General features: G+C 38.9%; 1 protein-coding gene across 1 annotated transcript in view; it reads right to left on the reverse strand.

The window, feature by feature from the left end:
* The window catches only part of LOC311140319 (putative serine carboxypeptidase CPVL), a 29,359-nt gene that overhangs the window by 5,326 nt on the left and 313 nt on the right, over window positions 1–23,720 (reverse strand). Inside the window, exons 2-11 of the mRNA XM_084175331.1 lie at window positions 23,484–23,665; window positions 22,981–23,099; window positions 22,427–22,541; window positions 13,491–13,549; window positions 12,658–12,737; window positions 12,264–12,330; window positions 11,899–12,021; window positions 11,537–11,668; window positions 11,302–11,400; window positions 10,796–10,969 (exon numbers count right to left, since the gene is read on the reverse strand). Of these exons, the coding sequence (XP_084031457.1) occupies window positions 10,796–10,969; window positions 11,302–11,400; window positions 11,537–11,668; window positions 11,899–12,021; window positions 12,264–12,330; window positions 12,658–12,737; window positions 13,491–13,549; window positions 22,427–22,541; window positions 22,981–23,099; window positions 23,484–23,665 (1,150 nt within the window). The remainder of the gene's footprint in view (window positions 1–10,795; window positions 10,970–11,301; window positions 11,401–11,536; window positions 11,669–11,898; window positions 12,022–12,263; window positions 12,331–12,657; window positions 12,738–13,490; window positions 13,550–22,426; window positions 22,542–22,980; window positions 23,100–23,483; window positions 23,666–23,720) is intronic.

Consider the following 23,720-nt stretch of genomic DNA (forward strand, 5'->3'; position numbering starts at 1 on the left):
GATACTGTAGTTAGTGATATACTGTAGCTAGTGACTGATACTGTAGCTAGTGACTGATACTGTAGTTAGTGATATACTGTAGCTAGTGACTGATACTCTAGTTAGTGATATACTGTAGCTAGTGACTGATACTGTAGTTAGTAACTGATACTGTAGTTAGTGATATACTGTAGCTAGTGACTGATACTGTAGTTAGTAATATACTGTAGCTAGTGACTGATACTGTAGTTAGTAATATACTGTAGCTAGTGACTGATACTGTAGTTAGTGATATACTGTAGCTAGTGACTGATACTGTAGTTGTGATATACTGTAGCTAGTAACTGATACTGTAGTTAGTAATATACTGTAGCTAGTGACTGATACTGTAGTTAGTAATATACTGTAGCTAGTGACTGATACTGTAGTTAATGATATACTGTAGCTAGTGACAGATACTGTAGTTAGTAATATACTGTAGCTAGTGACTGATACTGTAGTTAGTGATATACTGTAGCTAGTGACTGATACTGTAGTTAGTGATATACTGTAGCTAGTGACTGATACTGTAGTTAGTAATATACTGTAGCTAGTGACTGATACTGTAGTTAGTAATATACTGTAGCTAGTGACTGATACTGTAGTTAGTGATATACTGTAGCTAGTGACTGATACTGTAGTTAGTAATATACTGTAGCTAGTGACTGATACTGTAGTTAGTGACATACTGTAGCTAGTGACTGATACTGTAGTTAGTAATATACTGTAGCTAGTGACTGATACTGTAGTTAGTGATATACTGTAGCTAGTGACTGATACTGTAGCTAGTGACTGATACTGTAGTTAGTGATATACTGTAGCTAGTGACTGATACTCTAGTTAGTGATATACTGTAGCTAGTGACTGATACTGTAATTAGTAACTGATACTGTAGTTAGTGATATACTGTAGCTAGTGACTGATACTGTAGCTAGTGACTGATACTGTAGTTAGAGATATACTGTAGCTAGTGACTGATACTGTAGTTAGTAATATACTGTAGCTAGTGACTGATACTGTAGTTAGTAATATACTGTAGCTAGTGACTGATACTGTAGTTAGTGATACACTGTAGCTAGTGACTGATACTGTAGTTAGTAATATACTGTAGCTAGTAACTGATACTGTAGTTAGTGATATACTGTAGCTAGTGACTGATACTGTAGTTAGTGATATACTGTAGCTAGTGACTGATACTCTAGTTATTGATATACTGTAGCTAGTGACTGATACTGTAGTTAGTGATATACTGTAGCTAGTGACTGATACTGTAGTTTGTGATATACTGTAGCTAGTGACTGATACTGTAGTTAGTGATATACTGTAGCTAGTGACTGATACTGTAGTTAGTAATATACTGTAGCTAGTGACTGATACTGTAGTTAGTGCTATACTGTAGCTAGTGATATACTGTAGCTAGTGACTGATACTGTAGTTAGTGCTATACTGTAGCTAGTGACTGATACTGTAGCTAGTGACTGATATTGTAGCTAGTAAATGATACTGCAGTTAGTGCTATACTGTAGCTAGTGACTGATACTGTAGCTAGTGACTGATACTGTAGTTAGTAACTGATACTGTAGTTAGTGATATACTGTAGCTAGTAACTGATACTGTAGTTAGTAATATACTGTAGCTAGTGACTGATACTGTAGTTAGTAATATACTGTAGCTAGTGACTGATACTGTAGTTAGTGATATACTGTAGCTAGTGACTGATACTGTAGTTAGTGATATACTGTAGCTAGTGACTGATACTGTAGCTAGTGACTGATACTGTAGCTAGTGACTGATACTGTAGTTAGTAATATACTGTAGCTAGTGACTGATACTGTAGTTAGTGATATACTGTAGCTAGTGACTGATACTGTAGTTAGTGATATACTGTAGCTAGTGACTGATACTGTAGTTAGTGATATACTGTAGCTAGTGACTGATACTGTAGTTAGTGATATACTGTAGCTAGTGACTGATACTGTAGTTAGTGATATACTGTAGCTAGTGACTGATACTGTAGCTAGTGACTGATACTGTAGTTAGTAACTGATACTGTAGTTAGTGATATACTGTAGCTAGTGACTGATACTGTAGTTAGTGATATACTGTAGCTAGTGACTGATACTGTAGTTAGTAATATACTGTAGCTAGTGACTGATACTGTAGTTAGTTATATACTGTAGCTAGTGACTGATACTGTAGTTAATGATATACTGTAGCTAGTGCCTGATACTGTAGTTAGTAATATACTGTAGATAGTGACTGATACTGTAGTTAGTGATATACTGTAGCTAGTGACTGATACTGTAGTTAGTGATATACTGTAGCTAGTGACTGATACTGTAGTTAGTAATATACTGTAGCTAGTGACTGATACTGTAGTTAGTAATATACTGTAGCTAGTGACTGATACTGTAGTTAGTGATATACTGTAGCTAGTGACTGATACTGTAGTTAGTGATATACTGTAGCTAGTGACTGATACTGTAGTTAGTAATATACTGTAGCTAGTGACTGATACTGTAGTTAGTGATATACTGTAGCTAGTGACTGATACTGTAGTTAGTGATATACTGTAGCTAGTAACTGATACTGTAGCTAGTGACTGATACTGTAGCTAGTAAATGATACTGCAGTTAGTGCTATACTGTAGCTAGTGACTGATACTGTAGCTAGTGACTGATACTGTAGCTAGTGATATACTGTAGCTAGTAACGGATACTGTAGTTAGTGATATACTGTAGCTAGTAACTGATACTGTAGTTAGTAATATACTGTAGCTAGTGACTGATACTGTAGTTAGTAATATACTGTAGCTAGTGACTGATACTGTAGTTAGTGATATACTGTAGCTAGTGACTGATACTGTAGTTAGTGATATACTGTAGCTAGTGACTGATACTGTAGCTAGTGACTGATACTGTAGCTAGTGACTGATACTGTAGTTAGTGATATACTGTAGCTAGTGACTGATACTGTAGCTAGTGACTGATACTGTAGTTAGTAACTGATACTGTAGTTAGTGATATACTGTAGCTAGTAACTGATACTGTAGTTAGTGATATACTGTAGCTAGTGACTGATACTGTAGTTAGTAATATACTGTAGCTAGTAACTGATACTGTAGTTAGTGATATAATGTAGCTAGTGACTGATACTGTAGTTAGTGATATACTGTAGCTAGTGACTGATACTGTAGTTAGTGACTGATACTGTAGCTAGTGACTGATACTGTAGTTAGTAACTGATACTGTAGTTAGTCATATACTGTAGCTAGTGACTGATACTGTAGTTAGTGATATACTGTAGATAGTGACTGATACTGTAGTTAGTAATATACTGTAGCTAGTAACTGATACTGTAGTTAGCGATATACTGTAGCTAGTGACTGATACTGTAGTTAGTGATATACTGTAGCTAGTGACTGATACTGTAGTTAGTAATATACTGTAGCTAGTGACTGATACTGTAGTTAGTAATATAATGTAGCTAGTGACTGATACTGTAGTTAGTGATACACTGTAGCTAGTGACTGATACTGTAGTTAGTAATATACTGTAGCTAGTAACTGATACTGTAGTTAGTGATATACTGTAGCTAGTGACTGATACTGTAGTTAGTGATATACTGTAGCTAGTGACTGATACTCTAGTTATTGATATACTGTAGCTAGTGACTGATACTGTAGTTAGTGATATACTGTAGCTAGAGACTGATACTGTAGCTAGTGATATACTGTAGCTAGTGACTGATACTGTAGTTAGTGCTATACTGTAGCTAGTGACTGATACTGTAGCTAGTAACCGATACTGTAGCTAGTAACAGATACTGTAGCTAGTGACTGATACTGTAGCTAGTGATATACTGTAGCTAGTAACGGATACTGTAGCTAGTGACTGATACTGTAGTTAGTGGTATACTGTAGCTAGTAACCGATACTGTAGCTAGTAACCGATACTGTAGCTAGTGACTGATACTGTAGCTAGTGATATACTGTAGCTAGTAACGGATACTGTAGCTAGTGACTGATACTGTAGCTAGTGATATACTGTAGCTAGTAACCGATACTGTAGCTAGTAACTGATACTGTAGCTAGTAACCAATACTGTAGCTAGTAACTGATACTGTAGCTAGTGACTGATACTGTAGCTAGTAACTGATACTGTAGCTAGTAACTGATACTGTAGCTAGTAACAGATACTGTAGCTAGTGACTGATACTGTAGCTAGTGATATACTGTAGCTAGTAACGGATACTGTAGCTAGTGACTGATACTGTAGCTAGTGATATACTGTAGCTAGTAACCGATACTGTAGTTAGTAACTGATACTGTAGTTAGTGATATACTGTAGCTAGTGACTGATACTGTAGTTGGTGATATACTGTAGCTAGTGACTGATACTGTAGTTAGTGATATACTGTAGCTAGCGACTGATACTGTAGTTAGTCATATACTGTAGCTAGCGACTGATACTGTAGTTAGTGACATACTGTAGCTAGCGACTGATACTGTAGTTAGTGATATACTGTAGCTAGTGACTGATACTGTAGTTAGTGATATACTGTAGCTAGTGACTGATACTGTAGTTAGTGATATACTGTAGTTAGCGACTGATACTGTAGTTAGTAATATACTGTAGCTAGTGACTGATACTGTAGTTAGTGATATACTGTAGCTAGTGACTGATACTGTAGCTAGTGACTGATACTGTAGCTAGTGATATACTGTAGCTAGTGACTGATACTCTAGTTAGTGATATACTGTAGCTAGTGACTGATACTGTAGTTAGTAACTGATACTGTAGTTAGTGATATACTGTAGCTAGTGACTGATACTGTAGCTAGGAACTGATACTGTAGTTAGTGATATACTGTAGCTAGTGACTGATACTGTAGTTAGTGATATACTGTAGCTAGTGACTGATACTGTAGCTAGTGACTGATACTGTAGTTAGTAACTGATACTGTAGTTAGTGATATACTGTAGCTAGTGACTGATACTGTAGTTAGTGATATACTGTAGCTAGTGACTGATACTGTAGTTAGTGATATACTGTAGCTAGTGACTGATACTGTAGTTAGTAATATACTGTAGCTAGTAACTGATACTGTAGTTAGCTATATACTGTAGCTAGTGACTGATACTGTAGTTAGTGATATACTGTAGCTAGTGACTGATACTGTAGTTAGTAATATACTGTAGCTAGTGACTGATACTGTAGTTAGTAATATACTGTAGCTAGTGACTGATACTGTAGTTAGTGATACACTGTAGCTAGTGACTGATACTGTAGTTAGTAATATACTGTAGCTAGTGACTGATACTGTAGTTAGTGATATACTGTAGCTAGTGACTGATACTGTAGTTAGTGATATACTGTAGCTAGTGACTGATACTCTAGATATTGATATACTGTAGCTAGTGACTGATACTGTAGTTAGTGATATACTGTAGCTAGTAACTGATACTGTAGTTTGTGATATACTGTAGCTAGTGACTGATACTGTAGTTAGTGATATACTGTAGCTAGTGACTGATACTGTAGTTAGTAATATACTGTAGCTAGTGACTGATACTGTAGTTAGTGCTATACTGTAGCTAGTGATATACTGTAGCTAGTGACTGATACTGCAGTTAGTGCTATACTGTAGCTAGTGACTGATACTGTAGCTAGTGACTGATACTGTAGCTAGTGACTGATACTGTAGTTAGTAACTGATACTGTAGTTAGTGATATACTGTAGCTAGTAACTGATACTGTAGTTAGTAATATACTGTAGCTAGTGACTGATACTGTAGTTAGTAATATACTGTAGCTAGTGACTGATACTGTAGTTAGTGATATACTGTAGCTAGTGACTGATACTGTAGTTAGTGATATACTGTAGCTAGTGACTGATACTGTAGCTAGTGACTGATACTGTAGCTAGTGACTGATACTGTAGTTAGTAATATACTGTAGCTAGTGACTGATACTGTAGTTAGTGATATACTGTAGCTAGTGACTGATACTGTAGTTAGTGATATACTGTAGCTAGTGACTGATACTGTAGTTAGTGATATACTGTAGCTAGTGACTGATACTGTAGTTAGTGATATACTGTAGCTAGTGACTGATACTGTAGTTAGTGATATACTGTAGCTAGTGACTGATACTGTAGCTAGTGACTGATACTGTAGTTAGTAACTGATACTGTAGTTAGTGATATACTGTAGCTAGTGACTGATACTGTAGTTAGTGATATACTGTAGCTAGTGACTGATACTGTAGTTAGTAATATACTGTAGCTAGTGACTGATACTGTAGTTAGTAATATACTGTAGCTAGTGACTGATACTGTAGTTAGTGATATACTGTAGCTAGTGACTGATACTGTAGTTAATGATATACTGTAGCTAGTGACTGATACTGTAGTTAGTAATATACTGTAGATAGTGACTGATACTGTAGTTAGTGATATACTGTAGCTAGTGACTGATACTGTAGTTAGTGATATACTGTAGCTAGTGACTGATACTGTAGTTAGTAATATACTGTAGCTAGTGACTGATACTGTAGTTAGTAATATACTGTAGCTAGTGACTGATACTGTAGTTAGTGATATACTGTAGCTAGTGACTGATACTGTAGTTAGTGATATACTGTAGCTAGTGACTGATACTGTAGTTAGTAATATACTGTAGCTAGTGACTGATACTGTAGTTAGTGATATACTGTAGCTAGTGACTGATACTGTAGTTAGTGATATACTGTAGCTAGTAACTGATACTGTAGCTAGTGACTGATACTGTAGCTAGTAAATGATACTGCAGTTAGTGCTATACTGTAGCTAGTGACTGATACTGTAGCTAGTGACTGATACTGTAGCTAGTGACTGATACTGTAGTTAGTAACTGATACTGTAGTTAGTGATATACTGTAGCTAGTAACTGATACTGTAGTTAGTAATATACTGTAGCTAGTGACTGATACTGTAGTTAGTAATATACTGTAGCTAGTGACTGATACTGTAGTTAGTGATATACTGTAGCTAGTGACTGATACTGTAGTTAGTGATATACTGTAGCTAGTGACTGATACTCTAGATATTGATATACTGTAGCTAGTGACTGATACTGTAGTTAGTGATATACTGTAGCTAGTAACTGATACTGTAGTTTGTGATATACTGTAGCTAGTGACTGATACTGTAGTTAGTGATATACTGTAGCTAGTGACTGATACTGTAGTTAGTAATATACTGTAGCTAGTGACTGATACTGTAGTTAGTGCTATACTGTAGCTAGTGATATACTGTAGCTAGTGACTGATACTGCAGTTAGTGCTATACTGTAGCTAGTGACTGATACTGTAGCTAGTGACTGATACTGTAGCTAGTGACTGATACTGTAGTTAGTAACTGATACTGTAGTTAGTGATATACTGTAGCTAGTAACTGATACTGTAGTTAGTAATATACTGTAGCTAGTGACTGATACTGTAGTTAGTAATATACTGTAGCTAGTGACTGATACTGTAGTTAGTGATATACTGTAGCTAGTGACTGATACTGTAGTTAGTGATATACTGTAGCTAGTGACTGATACTGTAGCTAGTGACTGATACTGTAGCTAGTGACTGATACTGTAGTTAGTAATATACTGTAGCTAGTGACTGATACTGTAGTTAGTGATATACTGTAGCTAGTGACTGATACTGTAGTTAGTGATATACTGTAGCTAGTGACTGATACTGTAGTTAGTGATATACTGTAGCTAGTGACTGATACTGTAGTTAGTGATATACTGTAGCTAGTGACTGATACTGTAGTTAGTGATATACTGTAGCTAGTGACTGATACTGTAGCTAGTGACTGATACTGTAGTTAGTAACTGATACTGTAGTTAGTGATATACTGTAGCTAGTGACTGATACTGTAGTTAGTGATATACTGTAGCTAGTGACTGATACTGTAGTTAGTAATATACTGTAGCTAGTGACTGATACTGTAGTTAGTTATATACTGTAGCTAGTGACTGATACTGTAGTTAATGATATACTGTAGCTAGTGACTGATACTGTAGTTAGTAATATACTGTAGATAGTGACTGATACTGTAGTTAGTGATATACTGTAGCTAGTGACTGATACTGTAGTTAGTGATATACTGTAGCTAGTGACTGATACTGTAGTTAGTAATATACTGTAGCTAGTGACTGATACTGTAGTTAGTAATATACTGTAGCTAGTGACTGATACTGTAGTTAGTGATATACTGTAGCTAGTGACTGATACTGTAGTTAGTGATATACTGTAGCTAGTGACTGATACTGTAGTTAGTAATATACTGTAGCTAGTGACTGATACTGTAGTTAGTGATATACTGTAGCTAGTGACTGATACTGTAGTTAGTGATATACTGTAGCTAGTAACTGATACTGTAGCTAGTGACTGATACTGTAGCTAGTAAATGATACTGCAGTTAGTGCTATACTGTAGCTAGTGACTGATACTGTAGCTAGTGACTGATACTGTAGCTAGTGACTGATACTGTAGTTAGTAACTGATACTGTAGTTAGTGATATACTGTAGCTAGTAACTGATACTGTAGTTAGTAATATACTGTAGCTAGTGACTGATACTGTAGTTAGTAATATACTGTAGCTAGTGACTGATACTGTAGTTAGTGATATACTGTAGCTAGTGACTGATACTGTAGTTAGTGATATACTGTAGCTAGTTACTGATACTGTAGCTAGTACCTGATACTGTAGCTATTGACTGATACTGTAGTTAGTGATATACTGTAGCTAGTGACTGATACTGTAGCTAGTGACTGATACTGTAGTTAGTAACTGATACTGTAGTTAGTGATATACTGTAGCTAGTAACTGATACTGTAGTTAGTGATATACTGTAGCTAGTGACTGATACTGTAGTTAGTAATATACTGTAGCTAGTAACTGATACTGTAGTTAGTGATATAATGTAGCTAGTGACTGATACTGTAGTTAGTGATATACTGTAGCTAGTGACTGATACTGTAGTTAGTGACTGATACTGTAGCTAGTGACTGATACTGTAGTTAGTAACTGATACTGTAGTTAGTCATATACTGTAGCTAGTGACTGATACTGTAGTTAGTGATATACTGTAGCTAGTGACTGATACTGTAGTTAGTAATATACTGTAGCTAGTAACTGATACTGTAGTTAGCTATATACTGTAGCTAGTGACTGATACTGTAGTTAGTGATATACTGTAGCTAGTGACTGATACTGTAGTTAGTAATATACTGTAGCTAGTGACTGATACTGTAGTTAGTAATATAATGTAGCTAGTGACTGATACTGTAGTTAGTGATACACTGTAGCTAGTGACTGATACTGTAGTTAGTAATATACTGTAGCTATTAAACTGATACTGTAGTTAGTGATATACTGTAGCTAGTGACTGATACTGTAGTTAGTGATATACTGTAGCTAGTGACTGATACTCTAGTTATTGATATACTGTAGCTAGTGACTGATACTGTAGTTAGTGATATACTGTAGCTAGTGACTGATACTGTAGCTAGTGATATACTGTAGCTAGTGACTGATACTGTAGTTAGTGCTATACTGTAGCTAGTGACTGATACTGTAGCTAGTAACCGATACTGTAGCTAGTAACAGATACTGTAGCTAGTGACTGATACTGTAGCTAGTGATATACTGTAGCTAGTAACGGATACTGTAGCTAGTGACTGATACTGTAGTTAGTGGTATACTGTAGCTAGTAACCGATACTGTAGCTAGTAACCGATACTGTAGCTAGTAACAGATACTGTAGCTAGTGACTGATACTGTAGCTAGTGATATACTGTAGCTAGTAACGGATACTGTAGCTAGTGACTGATACTGTAGCTAGTGATATACTGTAGCTAGTAACCGATACTGTAGCTAGTAACTGATACTGTAGCTAGTAACCAATACTGTAGCTAGTAACCAATACTGTAGCTAGTAACTGATACTGTAGCTAGTGACTGATACTGTAGCTAGTAACTGATACTGTAGCTAGTAACTGATACTGTAGCTAGTAACAGATACTGTAGCTAGTGACTGATACTGTAGCTAGTGATATACTGTAGCTAGTAACGGATACTGTAGCTAGTGACTGATACTGTAGCTAGTGATATACTGTAGCTAGTAACCGATACTGTAGCTAGTAACTGATACTGTAGCTAGTAACCAATACTGTAGCTAGTAACTGATACTGTAGCTAGTGACTGATACTGTAGCTAGTAACTGATACTGTAGCTAGTAACTGATACTGTAGTTAGTGGTATACTGTAGCTAGTAACCGATACTGTAGCTAGTAACGATACTGTAGCTAGTAACCGATACTGTAGCTAGTAACCGATACTGTAGCTAGTAACTGATACTGTAGCTAGTAACTGACACTGTAGCTAGTAACCGATACTGTAGCTTGTAACCGATACTGTAGCTTGTAACTGATACTGTAGCTAGTAACCGATACTGTAGCTAGTAACCGATACTGTAGCTAGTAACCGATACTGTAGCTAGTAACCGATACTGCGAACCAAAGTTAAACCATGGCTCAGTTGGTAGAGCACGCCGTTTGCAACGCAAGGATTATGGGTTCGATTCCCGGGGCTACCCATACATAAAATGTATGCACGCATCAGTGTCTTTGGATAAAAGCGTCTGCTAAATGGCATATATTATATAGCTGTGCTACTAATATGACCTTAGCATGTTTGGGTGCTAGATGGATATGGGTATTGACTCTAGTCTCACCCTGTAGTTGTCCATGAGTGTGGCGAGCCAGGGTTTGATGCTCTTCATGACGTCCTGCAGCAGGTGTTTCTCCACCTCTGAGCCGTCGTGGAACGTCAGGTTCCCCACGTGGATGGAGCGCCGCACCTCCGCCAGCGTCACAAACTGGGAGAAATACTCCTGGTCTGCAGGCTCCTACAGCACAGAGAACCACAACATAATTATTTTAAATCTTAGTCATTTAGCAGACGCTCTTATCCAGAGCGACGTACAGTTAGTGAGTGCATACATTTTTCATACTGGCCCCCCGTGGGAATCAAACCCACAACCCTGACATTGCAAGCACCATGCTCTACCAACTGAGCTACAGGAGGGCTGTATCTAACCTTTAATTAAACCATGCATCTGTGTGTAAGCCTTGTTAGCAGACAATTTTCTTCAGGAAATATACCTTCTCTGGGTAATATAACAGAACCTTTATTCAAACAGTTAGGTGTCTGTGTAAGCCTTGCTCTGTGTGTACCTACCCGACACTGCAAGTAGTTGAAGTAGTTGGTGCAGCCAGTGGCGTTCTGGAAGAACGAGGGGTACGGCAGAATGTCACCGTTCAGCAAGCTGTCAAATACCTGCAGGTCAAGAGGACAGTGGAAGAATGTACCATGAGGTTGGAGGCCTTGACAGAATGACTGACAAGACATTCAGATATGTGGAGTGGACAACAAAAACACACAGGTTATTGCAGATGCACAGTCAGTGTCTTACTTCAAAAGCCTCCACCCATTTCTCCTGCTGGATGAGCTGCACCCCGTTGGCTGTCTGCTGCTCAACATACTGCTTCTGGAGCATATCTATCAGACCTGTCTGGTACAGGAAGTCTCCATACCCTCCCAGCATCTGAGAGAGAGAGTGAAAGAGAGAGAGAGAAAGTCAGAACAAGTGAGACCAAGGGAAAGAGCAAATGGAGAACAAACAAAGAAGGAAACATTGTTTTTTTCCCTCCTGGTGATATATTATTATATCTTCAATTATATTACTGATATATTTCATATTCATCAGAAGTGTCAAACAAGTGTCAAACAATGCTGAGTAAAGTTGAAATAACGGTATATTAAAACACAACCCACCAGCTCTGGGTCACAGAGGCCGTCTCCGATGGCAACCCCCTTGAAGTTGATCTTCACCTTAGCAATGGGGTTGTGTTTATGGATGTAGTAACCAATGGCTGGGACATACTTTCCTGCATAGGACTGAGGAGAATTCCAATCAGTTTCAGGGTCTGTTTTTCTGATTGCAGAATGTAATTGCAATTTTATGTGGAAATATTATTCTATAGCAAAGACCCTCAAATAACAATTGTAAGACCTTGTTCAACGTCAGAAAACGGAATACAAAGCAGATGTCTTTATAGCTAGGTTTTGGGGAATTTGCCAACTAGGATGTAGTGTAATGTTGTGTGTAACACAGATGTGGGGACCAGCACCAAACTCACCTCTCCTGTAGCGTAGAAGTCATTGGACTGATACTCAGGGAAGATCTGGAAGAACTGAGTCAATGCACTGAACAAAGACACAATGAGAAAACAAATCAGTGCCACACGTGACAGAACCAAGGTCCTAGATGTATACTGAGCAGAGACCATGGGCGTGTTCCAGATCATCAGATCTTCACAATGCTTAGAGAAGTGTTTACCATCTCAGGAACCACATCGATATGATATAATGATATTGTAATCTGTGCATCTATAAGGCTGCATTTACACAGGCAGCTCAATTCTGATATTTTGACCATTAGTATTGGCAAAAGAGCTGATCTGATTGGTCAAAAGAGCAATTGTCTGTGTAAATACTGCCTACTGTTTCCAGAACCTCAGTGATCAGTCTTACCTGTACAGATCTCTACCCACATCATCCTGGTTCTGAGCAAAGCCTCGGTCATCATCAGTGAAACTGAACCCTGTTCCTACCTGGACAAGAAAACACACAGCTGACATTACAATCACATACTGTACATGCTATTAGGTAACATTACATTATAGTCACATACTGTACATGCTATTAGGTAACATTACATTATAGTCACATACTGTACATGCTATTAGGTAACATTACATTATAGTCACATACTGTACATGCTATTAGGTAACATTACATTATAGTCACATACTGTACATGCTATTAGGTAACATTACATTATAGTCACATACTGTACATGCTATTAGGTAACATTACATTATAGTCACATACTGTACATGCTATTAGGTAACATTACATTATAGTCACATACTGTACATGCTATTAGGTAACATTACATTATAGTCACATACTGTACATGCTATTAGGTAACATTACATTATAGTCACATACTGTACATGCTATTAGGTAACATTACATTATAGTCACATACTGTACATGCTATTAGGTAACATTACATTATAGTCACATACTGTACATGCTATTAGGTAACATTACACACATTTTGTAGAGCAAGCTATTAAAGCAGCCAAGACACCAAATCAAACCTGTCAGATACAGACGTAACACTCGGGATGAGTCCTAAATGGCACCCTATTCCCTATTTAGTGCACTTCTTTTGACCAGAGGACCTGGTCAAAAGTAGTGCACTATAAAAAGGGAATACGGTGCCAGATGGGATGCAATCAAACTGTGTTCATACTGTACATTCATTCAGTGAGGAAGTAGAAGCCATTCATACGTACTGGATTGTCGATGTACAGAACAGAGTATCTGGATGTCCAGGGATAGTCTCTGTAGCCCACTGTAAAAAGGTGAATTAACACATCAATACACAAAGAGATACATGGAGAGAGAGATGAAGGACTACTGCTACAGTAGGTACAGAGATACATGGAGAGAGATGAAGGACTACTGCTACAGTAGGAACAGAGATACATGGAGAGAGATGAAGGACTACTGCTACAGTAGAAACAGAGATACATGGAGAGAGATGAAGGACTACTGCTACAGTAGGTACAGAGATACATGGAGAGAGATGAAGGACTACTGCTACAGTAGGAACAGAGATACATGGAGAGAGATGAAGGACTACTGCTACAGTAGAAACAGAGATACATGGAGAGAGATGAAGGACTACTGCTACAGTAGGTACAGAGATACATGGAGAGAGATGAAGGACTACTGCTACAGTAGAAACAGAGATACATGGAGAGAGATGAAGGACTACTGCTACAGTAGGTACAGAGATACATGGAGAGAGATGAAGGACTACTGCTACAGTAGAAACAGAGATACATGGAGAGAGATGAAGGACTACTGCTACAGTAGGTACAGAGATACATGGAGAGAGATGAAGGACTACTGCTACAGTAGAAACAGAGATACATGGAGAGAGATGAAGGACTACTGCTACAGTAGGTACAGAGATACATGGAGAGAGATGAAGGACTACTGCTACAGTAGAAACAGAGATACATGGAGAGAGATGAAGGACTACTGCTACAGTAGCAACAGAGATACATGGAGAGAGATGAAGGACTACTGCTACAGTAGAAACAGAGATACATGGAGAGAGAGATGAAGGACTACTGCTACAGTAGAAACAGAGATACATGGAGAGAGATGAAGGACTACTGCTACAGTAGAAACAGAGATACATGGAGAGAGATGAAGGACTACTGCTACAGTAGGTACAGAGATACATGGAGAGAGATGAAGGACTACTGCTACAGTAGAAACAGAGATACATGGAGAGAGATGAAGGACTACTGCTACAGTAGGTACAGAGATACATGGAGAGAGATGAAGGACTACTGCTACAGTAGAAACAGAGATACATGGAGAGAGATGAAGGACTACTGCTACAGTAGGTACAGAGATACATGGAGAGAGATGAAGGACTACTGCTACAGTAGAAACAGAGATACATGGAGAGAGATGAAGGACTACTGCTACAGTAGCAACAGAGATACATGGAGAGAGATGAAGGACTACTGCTACAGTAGGTACAGAGATACATGGAGAGAGATGAAGGACTACAGAGTAGACAGGGGTCAGTCCAGAGACGTGTTATTATACAGTAGACAGGGGTCAGTCCAGAGACATGTTATTATACAGTAGACATGTTATTATACAGTAGACAGGGGTCAGTCCAGAGACATGTTATTTTACAGTAGACATGTTATTATACAGTAGACAGGGGTCAGTACAGAGACGTGTTATTATACAGTAGACAGGGGTCAGTACAGAGACGTGTTATTATACAGTAGACAGGGGTCAGTCCAGAGACATGTTATTATACAGTAGACAGGGGTCAGTCCAGAGACGTCTTATTATACAGTAGACAGGGGTCAGTACAGAGACATGTTATTATACAGTAGACAGGGGTCAGTACAGAGACGTGTTATTATACAGTAGACATGTTATTATACAGTAGACATATTATTATACAGTAGACAGGGGTCAGTACAGAGACGTGTTATTTTACAGTAGACATGTTATTATACAGTAGACATGTTATTATACAGTAGACAGGGGTCAGTACAGAGACATGTTATTATACAGTAGACATGTTATTATACAGTAGACATGTTATTATACAGTAGACAGGGGTCAGTACAGAGACATGTTATTATACAGTAGACATGTTATTATACAGTAGACAGGGGTCAGTACAGAGACATGTTATTATACAGTAGACATGTTATTATACAGTAGACAGGGGTCAGTACAGAGACATGTTATTATACAGTAGACAGGGGTCAGTACATTTACATTTACATTTACATTTTAGTCATTTAGCAGACGCTCTTATCCAGAGCGACTTACAGTTAGCACATACATTATTTTATCGAACCCACAACCCTGGCGTTGCAAACGCCATGCTCTACCAACTGAGCTACATCCCCTGCCGGCCATTCCCTCCCACAGAGACATGTTATTATACAGTAGACGGGTCAGTTCAGAGACATGTTATTATACAGTAGACAGGGGTCAGTACAGAGACATGTTATTATACAGTAGACAGGGGTCAGTACAGAGACATGTTATTATACAGTAGACAGGGGTCAGTCCAGAGACATATTATTATACAGTAGACAGGGGTCAGTACAGAGACATGTTATTATACAGTAGACAGGGGTCAGTACAGAGACGTGTTATTATACAGTAGACAGGGGTCAGTACAGAGACATGTTATTATACAGTAGACAGGGGTCAGTACAGAGACGTGTTATTATACAGTAGACAGGGGTCAGTACAGAGACGTGTTATTATACAGTAGACAGGGGTCAGTACAGAGACGTGTTATTATACAGTAGACATGTTATTATACAGTAGACATGTTATTATACAGTAGACATGTTATTATACAGTAGACAGGGGTCAGTACAGAGACATGTTATTATACAGTAGACAGGGGTCAGTACAGAGACGTGTTATTATACAGTAGACAGGGGTCAGTACAGAGACGTGTTATTATACAGTAGACATGTTATTATACAGTAGACAGGGGTCAGTACAGAGACATGTTATTATACAGTAGACATGTTATTATACAGTAGACAGGGGTCAGTACAGAGACATGTTATTATACAGTAGACAGGGGTCAGTACAGAGACGTGTTATTATACAGTAGACAGGGGTCAGTACAGAGACGTGTTATTATACAGTAGACAGGGGTCAGTACAGAGACATGTTATTATACAGTAGACATGTTATTATACAGTAGACTGGGGTCAGTCCAGAGACGTGTTATTATACAGTAGACAGGGGTCAGTACAGAGAAGTGTTATTATACAGTAGACATGTTATTATACAGTAGACTGGGGTCAGTCCAGAGACGTGTTATTATACAGTAGACAGGGGTCAGTACAGAGACGTGTTATTATACAGTAGACAGGGGTCAGTACAGAGAAGTGTTATTATACAGTAGACATGTTATTATACAGTAGACAGGGGTCAGTACAGAGACATGTTATTATACAGTAGACTGGGGTCAGTCCAGAGACGTGTTATTATACAGTAGACAGGGGTCAGTACAGAGACATGTTATCATACAGTAGACATGTTATTATACAGTAGACAGGGGTCAGTACAGAGACATGTTATTATACAGTAGACAGGGGTCAGTACAGAGACATGTTATCATACAGTAGACATGTTATTATACAGTAGACAGGGGTCAGTACAGAGACATGTTATCATACAGTAGACATGTTATTATACAGTAGACAGGGGTCAGTACAGAGACATGTTATTATACAGTAGACAGGGGTCAGTACAGAGACGTGTTATTATACAGTAGACAGGGGTCAGTACAGAGACGTGTTATTATACAGTAGACAGGGGTCAGTACAGAGACATGTTATTATACAGTAGACATGTTATTATACAGTAGACTGGGGTCAGTCCAGAGACGTGTTATTATACAGTAGACAGGGGTCAGTACAGAGAAGTGTTATTATACAGTAGACATGTTATTATACAGTAGACTGGGGTCAGTCCAGAGACGTGTTATTATACAGTAGACAGGGGTCAGTACAGAGACGTGTTATTATACAGTAGACAGGGGTCAGTACAGAGAAGTGTTATTATACAGTAGACATGTTATTATACAGTAGACAGGGGTCAGTACAGAGACATGTTATTATACAGTAGACTGGGGTCAGTCCAGAGACGTGTTATTATACAGTAGACAGGGGTCAGTACAGAGAAGTGTTATTATACAGTAGACAGGGGTCAGTCCAGAGACGTGTTATTATACAGTAGACAGGGGTCAGTACAGAGAAGTGTTATTATACAGTAGACAGGGGTCAGTACAGAGACATGTTATTATACAGTAGACAGGGGTCAGTCCAGAGACGTGTTATTATACAGTAGACAGGGGTCAGTACAGAGAAGTGTTATTATACAGTAGACAGGGGTCAGTCCAGAGACGTGTTATTATACAGTAGACAGGGGTCAGTACAGAGAAGTGTTATTATACAGTAGACATGTTATTATACAGTAGACAGGGGTCAGTACAGAGACATGTTATTATACAGTAGACATGTTATTATACAGTAGACAGGGGTCAGTCCAGAGACGTGTTATTATACAGTAGACAGGGGTCAGTACAGAGAAGTGTTATTATACAGTAGACAGGGGTCAGTCCAGAGACGTGTTATTATACAGTAGACAGGGGTCAGTACAGAGAAGTGTTATTATACAGTAGACAGGGGTCAGTACAGAGAAGTGTTATTATACAGTAGACATGTTATTATACAGTAGACAGGGGTCAGTACAGAGAAGTGTTATTATACAGTAGACATGTTATTATACAGTAGACTGGGGTCAGTCCAGAGACGTGTTATTATACAGTAGACAGGGGTCAGTACAGAGAAGTGTTATTATACAGTAGACATGTTATTATACAGTAGACTGGGGTCAGTCCAGAGATGTGTTATTATACAGTAGACAGGGGTCAGTACAGAGACATGTTATTATACAGTAGACAGGGGTCAGTACAGAGACATGTTATTATACAGTAGACAGGGGTCAGTACAGAGACATGAATGACGTAAATGTAAAATGTAAAATTATACAGTAGACAGGGGTCAGTCCAGAGACATGTTATTATACAGTAGACAGGGGTCAGTACAGAGACATGAATGACGTAAATGTAAAATGTAAAATTATACAGTAGACAGGGGTCAGTCCAGAGACATGTTATTATACAGTAGACAGGGGTCAGTACAGAGACATGTTATTATACAGTAGACAGGGGTCAGTACAGAGAAGTGTTATTATACAGTAGACAGGGGTCAGTACAGAGACATGTTATTATACAGTAGACATGTTATTATACAGTAGACAGGGGTCAGTACAGAGACATGTTATTATACAGTAGACAGGGGTCAGTACAGAGACGTGTTATTATACAGTAGACAGGGGTCAGTACAGAGACGTGTTATTATACAGTAGACAGGGGTCAGTACAGAGACATGTTATTATACAGTAGACATGTTATTATACAGTAGACAGGGGTCAGTACAGAGACGTGTTATTATACAGTAGACATGTTATTATACAGTAGACAGGGGTCAGTACAGAGACCTGTTATTATACAGTAGACAGGGGTCAGTACAGAGACGTGTTATTATACAGTAGACATGTTATTATACAGTAGACAGGGGTCAGTACAGAGACATGTTATTATACAGTAGACATGTTATTATACAGTAGACAGGGGTCAGTCCAGAGACATGTTATTATACAGTAGACATGTTATTATACAGTAGACAGGGGTCAGTCCAGAGACGTGTTATTATACAGTACACATGTTATTATACAGTAGACAGGGGTCAGTCCAGAGGCATGTTATTATACAGTAGACATGTTATTATACAGTAGACAGGGGTCAGTCCAGAGACATGTTATTTTACAGTAGACAGGGGTCAGTACAGAGACATGTTATTATACAGTAGACAGGGGTCAGTCCAGAGACATGTTATTATACAGTAGACATGTTATTATACAGTAGACATGTTATTATACAGTAGACAGGGGTCAGTCCAGAGACATGTTATTTTACAGTAGACAGGGGTCAGTACAGAGACATGTTATTATACAGTAGACAGGGGTCAGTCCAGAGACGTGTTATTATACAGTAGACAGGGGTCAGTCCAGAGACGTGTTATTATACAGTACACATGTTATTATACAGTAAACAGGGGTCAGTCCAGAGACTTGTTATTTTACAGTAGACATGTTATTATACAGTAGACAGGGGTCAGTCCAGAGACATGTTATTATACAGTAGACAGGGGTCAGTACAGAGACGTGTTATTATACAGTAGACATGTTATTATACAGTAGACAGGGGTCAGTACAGAGACGTGTTATTATACAGTAGACATGTTATTATACAGTAGACAGGGGTCAGTACAGAGACGTGTTATTATACAGTAGACATGTTATTATACAGTAGACAGGGGTCAGTACAGAGACGTGTTATTATACAGTAGACATGTTATTATACAGTAGACAGGGGTCAGTCCAGAGACATGTTATTATACAGTAGACAGGGGTCAGTACAGAGACATGTTATTATACAGTAGACAGGGGTCAGTCCAGAGACGTGTTATTATACAGTAGACAGGGGTCAGTACAGAGACATGTTATTATACAGTAGACAGGGGTCAGTCCAGAGACATATTATTATACAGTAGACAGGGGTCAGTCCAGAGACATATTATTATACAGTAGACAGGGGTCAGTACAGAGACATGTTATTATACAGTAGACAGGGGTCAGTACAGAGACGTGTTATTATACAGTAGACATGTTATTATACAGTAGACAGGGGTCAGTACAGAGACATGTTATTATACAGTAGACAGGGGTCAGTCCAGAGACATGTTATTATACAGTAGACAGGGGTCAGTACAGAGACGTGTTATTATACAGTAGACATGTTATTATACAGTAGACAGGGGTCAGTACAGAGACGTGTTATTATACAGTAGACATGGGTCAGTCCAGAGACGTGTTATTATACAGTAGACAGGGGTCAGTACAGAGACATGTTATTATACAGTAGACAGGGGTCAGTCCAGAGACATGTTATTATACAGTAGACAGGGGTCAGTACAGAGACGTGTTATTATACAGTAGACATGTTATTATACAGTAGACAGGGGTCAGTCCAGAGACGTGTTATTATACAGTAGACATGTTATTATACAGTAGACAGGGGTCAGTACAGAGACATGTTATTATACAGTAGACAGGGGTCAGTCCAGAGACATGTTATTATACAGTAGACAGGGGTCAGTACAGAGACGTGTTATTATACAGTAGACATGTTATTATACAGTAGACAGGGGTCAGTACAGAGACGTGTTATTATACAGTAGACATGGGTCAGTCCAGAGACGTGTTATTATACAGTAGACAGGGGTCAGTACAGAGACATGTTATTATACAGTAGACAGGGGTCAGTCCAGAGACATGTTATTATACAGTAGACAGGGGTCAGTACAGAGACATGTTATTATACAGTAGACAGGGGTCAGTACAGAGACGTGTTATTATACAGTAGACATGTTATTATACAGTAGACAGGGGTCAGTCCAGAGACGTGTTATTATACAGTAGACATGTTATTATACAGTAGACAGGGGTCAGTACAGAGACATGTTATTATACAGTAGACAGGGGTCAGTCCAGAGACATGTTATTATACAGTAGACAGGGGTCAGTACAGAGACGTGTTATTATACAGTAGACATGTTATTATACAGTAGACAGGGGTCAGTACAGAGACGTGTTATTATACAGTAGACATGGGTCAGTCCAGAGACGTGTTATTATACAGTAGACAGGGGTCAGTACAGAGACATGTTATTATACAGTAGACAGGGGTCAGTCCAGAGACATGTTATTATACAGTAGACAGGGGTCAGTACAGAGACGTGTTATTATACAGTAGACATGTTATTATACAGTAGACAGGGGTCAGTCCAGAGACGTGTTATTATACAGTAGACATGTTATTATACAGTAGACAGGGGTCAGTCCAGAGACATGTTATTATACAGTAGACAGGGGTCAGTCCAGAGACGTGTTATTATACAGTAGACAGGGGTCAGTACAGAGACGTGTTATTATACAGTAGACATGTTATTATACAGTAGACAGGGGTCAGTACAGAGACATGTTATTATACAGTAGACAGGGGTCAGTACAGAGACGTGTTATTATACAGTAGACATGTTATTATACAGTAGACAGGGGTCAGTCCAGAGACGTGTTATTATACAGTAGACAGGGGTCAGTACAGAGACGTGTTATTATACAGTAGACAGGGGTCAGTCCAGAGACATGTTATTATACAGTAGACAGGGGTCAGTCCAGAGATGTGTTATTATACAGTAGACAGGGGTCAGTCCAGAGATGTGTTATTATACAGTAGACAGGGGTCAGTACAGAGACATGTTATTATACAGTAGACAGGGGTCAGTCCAGAGACGTGTTATTATACAGTAGACATGTTATTATACAGTAGACAGGGGTCAGTACAGAGACGTGTTATTATACAGTAGACAGGGGTCAGTACAGAGACGTGTTATTATACAGTAGACAGGGGTCAGTACAGAGACATGTTATTATACAGTAGACATGTTATTATACAGTAGACAGGGGTCAGTCCAGAGACATGTTATTATACAGTACACATGTTATTATACAGTAGACAGGGGTCAGTCCAGAGGCATGTTATTATACAGTAGACATGTTATTATACAGTAGACATTATTATACAGTAGACAGGGGTCAGTCCAGAGACGTGTTATTATACAGTAGACATGTTATTTTACAGTAGACAGGGGTCAGTCCAGAGACATATTATTATACAGTAGACAGGGGTCAGTACAGAGACGTGTTATTATACAGTAGACAGGGGTCAGTACAGAGAAGTGTTATTATACAGTAGACAGGGGTCAGTCCAGAGACATATTATTATACAGAGACATGTTATTATACAGTAGACAGGGGTCAGTACAGAGACGTGTTATTATACAGTAGACAGGGGTCAGTACAGAGACATGTTATTATACAGTAGACAGGGGTCAGTCCAGAGACATGTTATTATACAGTAGACAGGGGTCAGTACAGAGACATGTGGCCATGTTGGTACCTGTTAGGTTCTTCAATACAACGTAGGGTCCATGTTCTACAAACAGCCCAAACATAGAGGTGCCCCCAGGACCCCCCTGCAGCCACAGCAGGACTGGAGCGGTCTCAGGCCTCTCCTGCAGAGAGACAGACAGACAGACACAAGTTAGTGGATATCTAATAGTGGATGCTGGAGCTATCTTAGTGACAGGCCTCAACCCAAAAACCTTCTAATACAACACTTTCACCTTGTGGCTAAGTCATTGACACACAGTCATGAAGTAAAAACACTGTTTTATTACTAGGATCTTGGTAATGTGGGTAGCATAAAGGACTTGTTTTGTACTTACTTTAAAAGGGGCTATAAGTCTTTCGTTAAGTTTTCTGAAACATGTTGAAATGTACAATCCAAATAAAACTCTGCCCTGATTCACATAGTCCTTTACAGGAGCTGATGAAAGGTGATTGCTAGATAAACACGTGCTATTCATTCTTGTCACGAGTGAAACTGAGGAGGAGAACACTGCAGCTGATATGGGTTGCACCCTATTCCCTAAGGGCCCTGGTCAAAAGTACCTGAGCAGGGAAGAACCAGAAGTAGAGGTTGCTGTTGTATTTCTTGTTGACAGTGAGGTAGCCACCATAACTCTTCACATTGGCACCAGGCAGGGGACCTACCAGACTCTGCTTCCGTGCTGAAAGATAGAAGAGATCATTGCTTTCAAATATACAGAAAAAAACTGTCTCAAGCCTAGTTTAATCTGAACACTACGATTAGTCTTTATCAGACTTCTGTGTAATACTGTACCATTCATGATGTTAACATAGCAACATTGTAAGAACTGTTCTGCACTCTGTCATGTCATGCTTTGTGGCATGGACCCCAGGCAGAGTAGCTGCTGCATAGTGCAACAGCTAATGGGGATCCTAACTGTGTTGATGATGCAAAATGTATATCGCATCATCATCAGTTTTTGAAACTTGACTACTGCCATGTACAACATTTGGGACAGTATTAACAGTTAAACAAATGAACAAAATACCAAAATATCGTTTCTGAGTAAAGTAAACCAACCTACCCTCTTCGATGTTGCCCTTTTCCAGGTAGGGGGTGAGAAAGAGCGGCTTGCCGGGGTCGGATCCTCTGGAGAGCGCGCTGACACGGTGAGATTTCCGGCAGAAGAAACTCGAGCAGCCCCTTGACTGCGCTGCCTCCAGGGAAGTCCACAGGAGAAGGACACACAGCGTCTCCTTTAACATTCTGTCACGGGTGAGTAGAAAGCAGAGAAATGTGATAGTTCAGTTTCGACACAATT

This window comes from Coregonus lavaretus, assembly GCF_964263955.1.
Source record: "Coregonus lavaretus genome assembly, chromosome: 13".
Lineage (NCBI taxonomy): Eukaryota > Metazoa > Chordata > Actinopteri > Salmoniformes > Salmonidae > Coregonus > Coregonus lavaretus.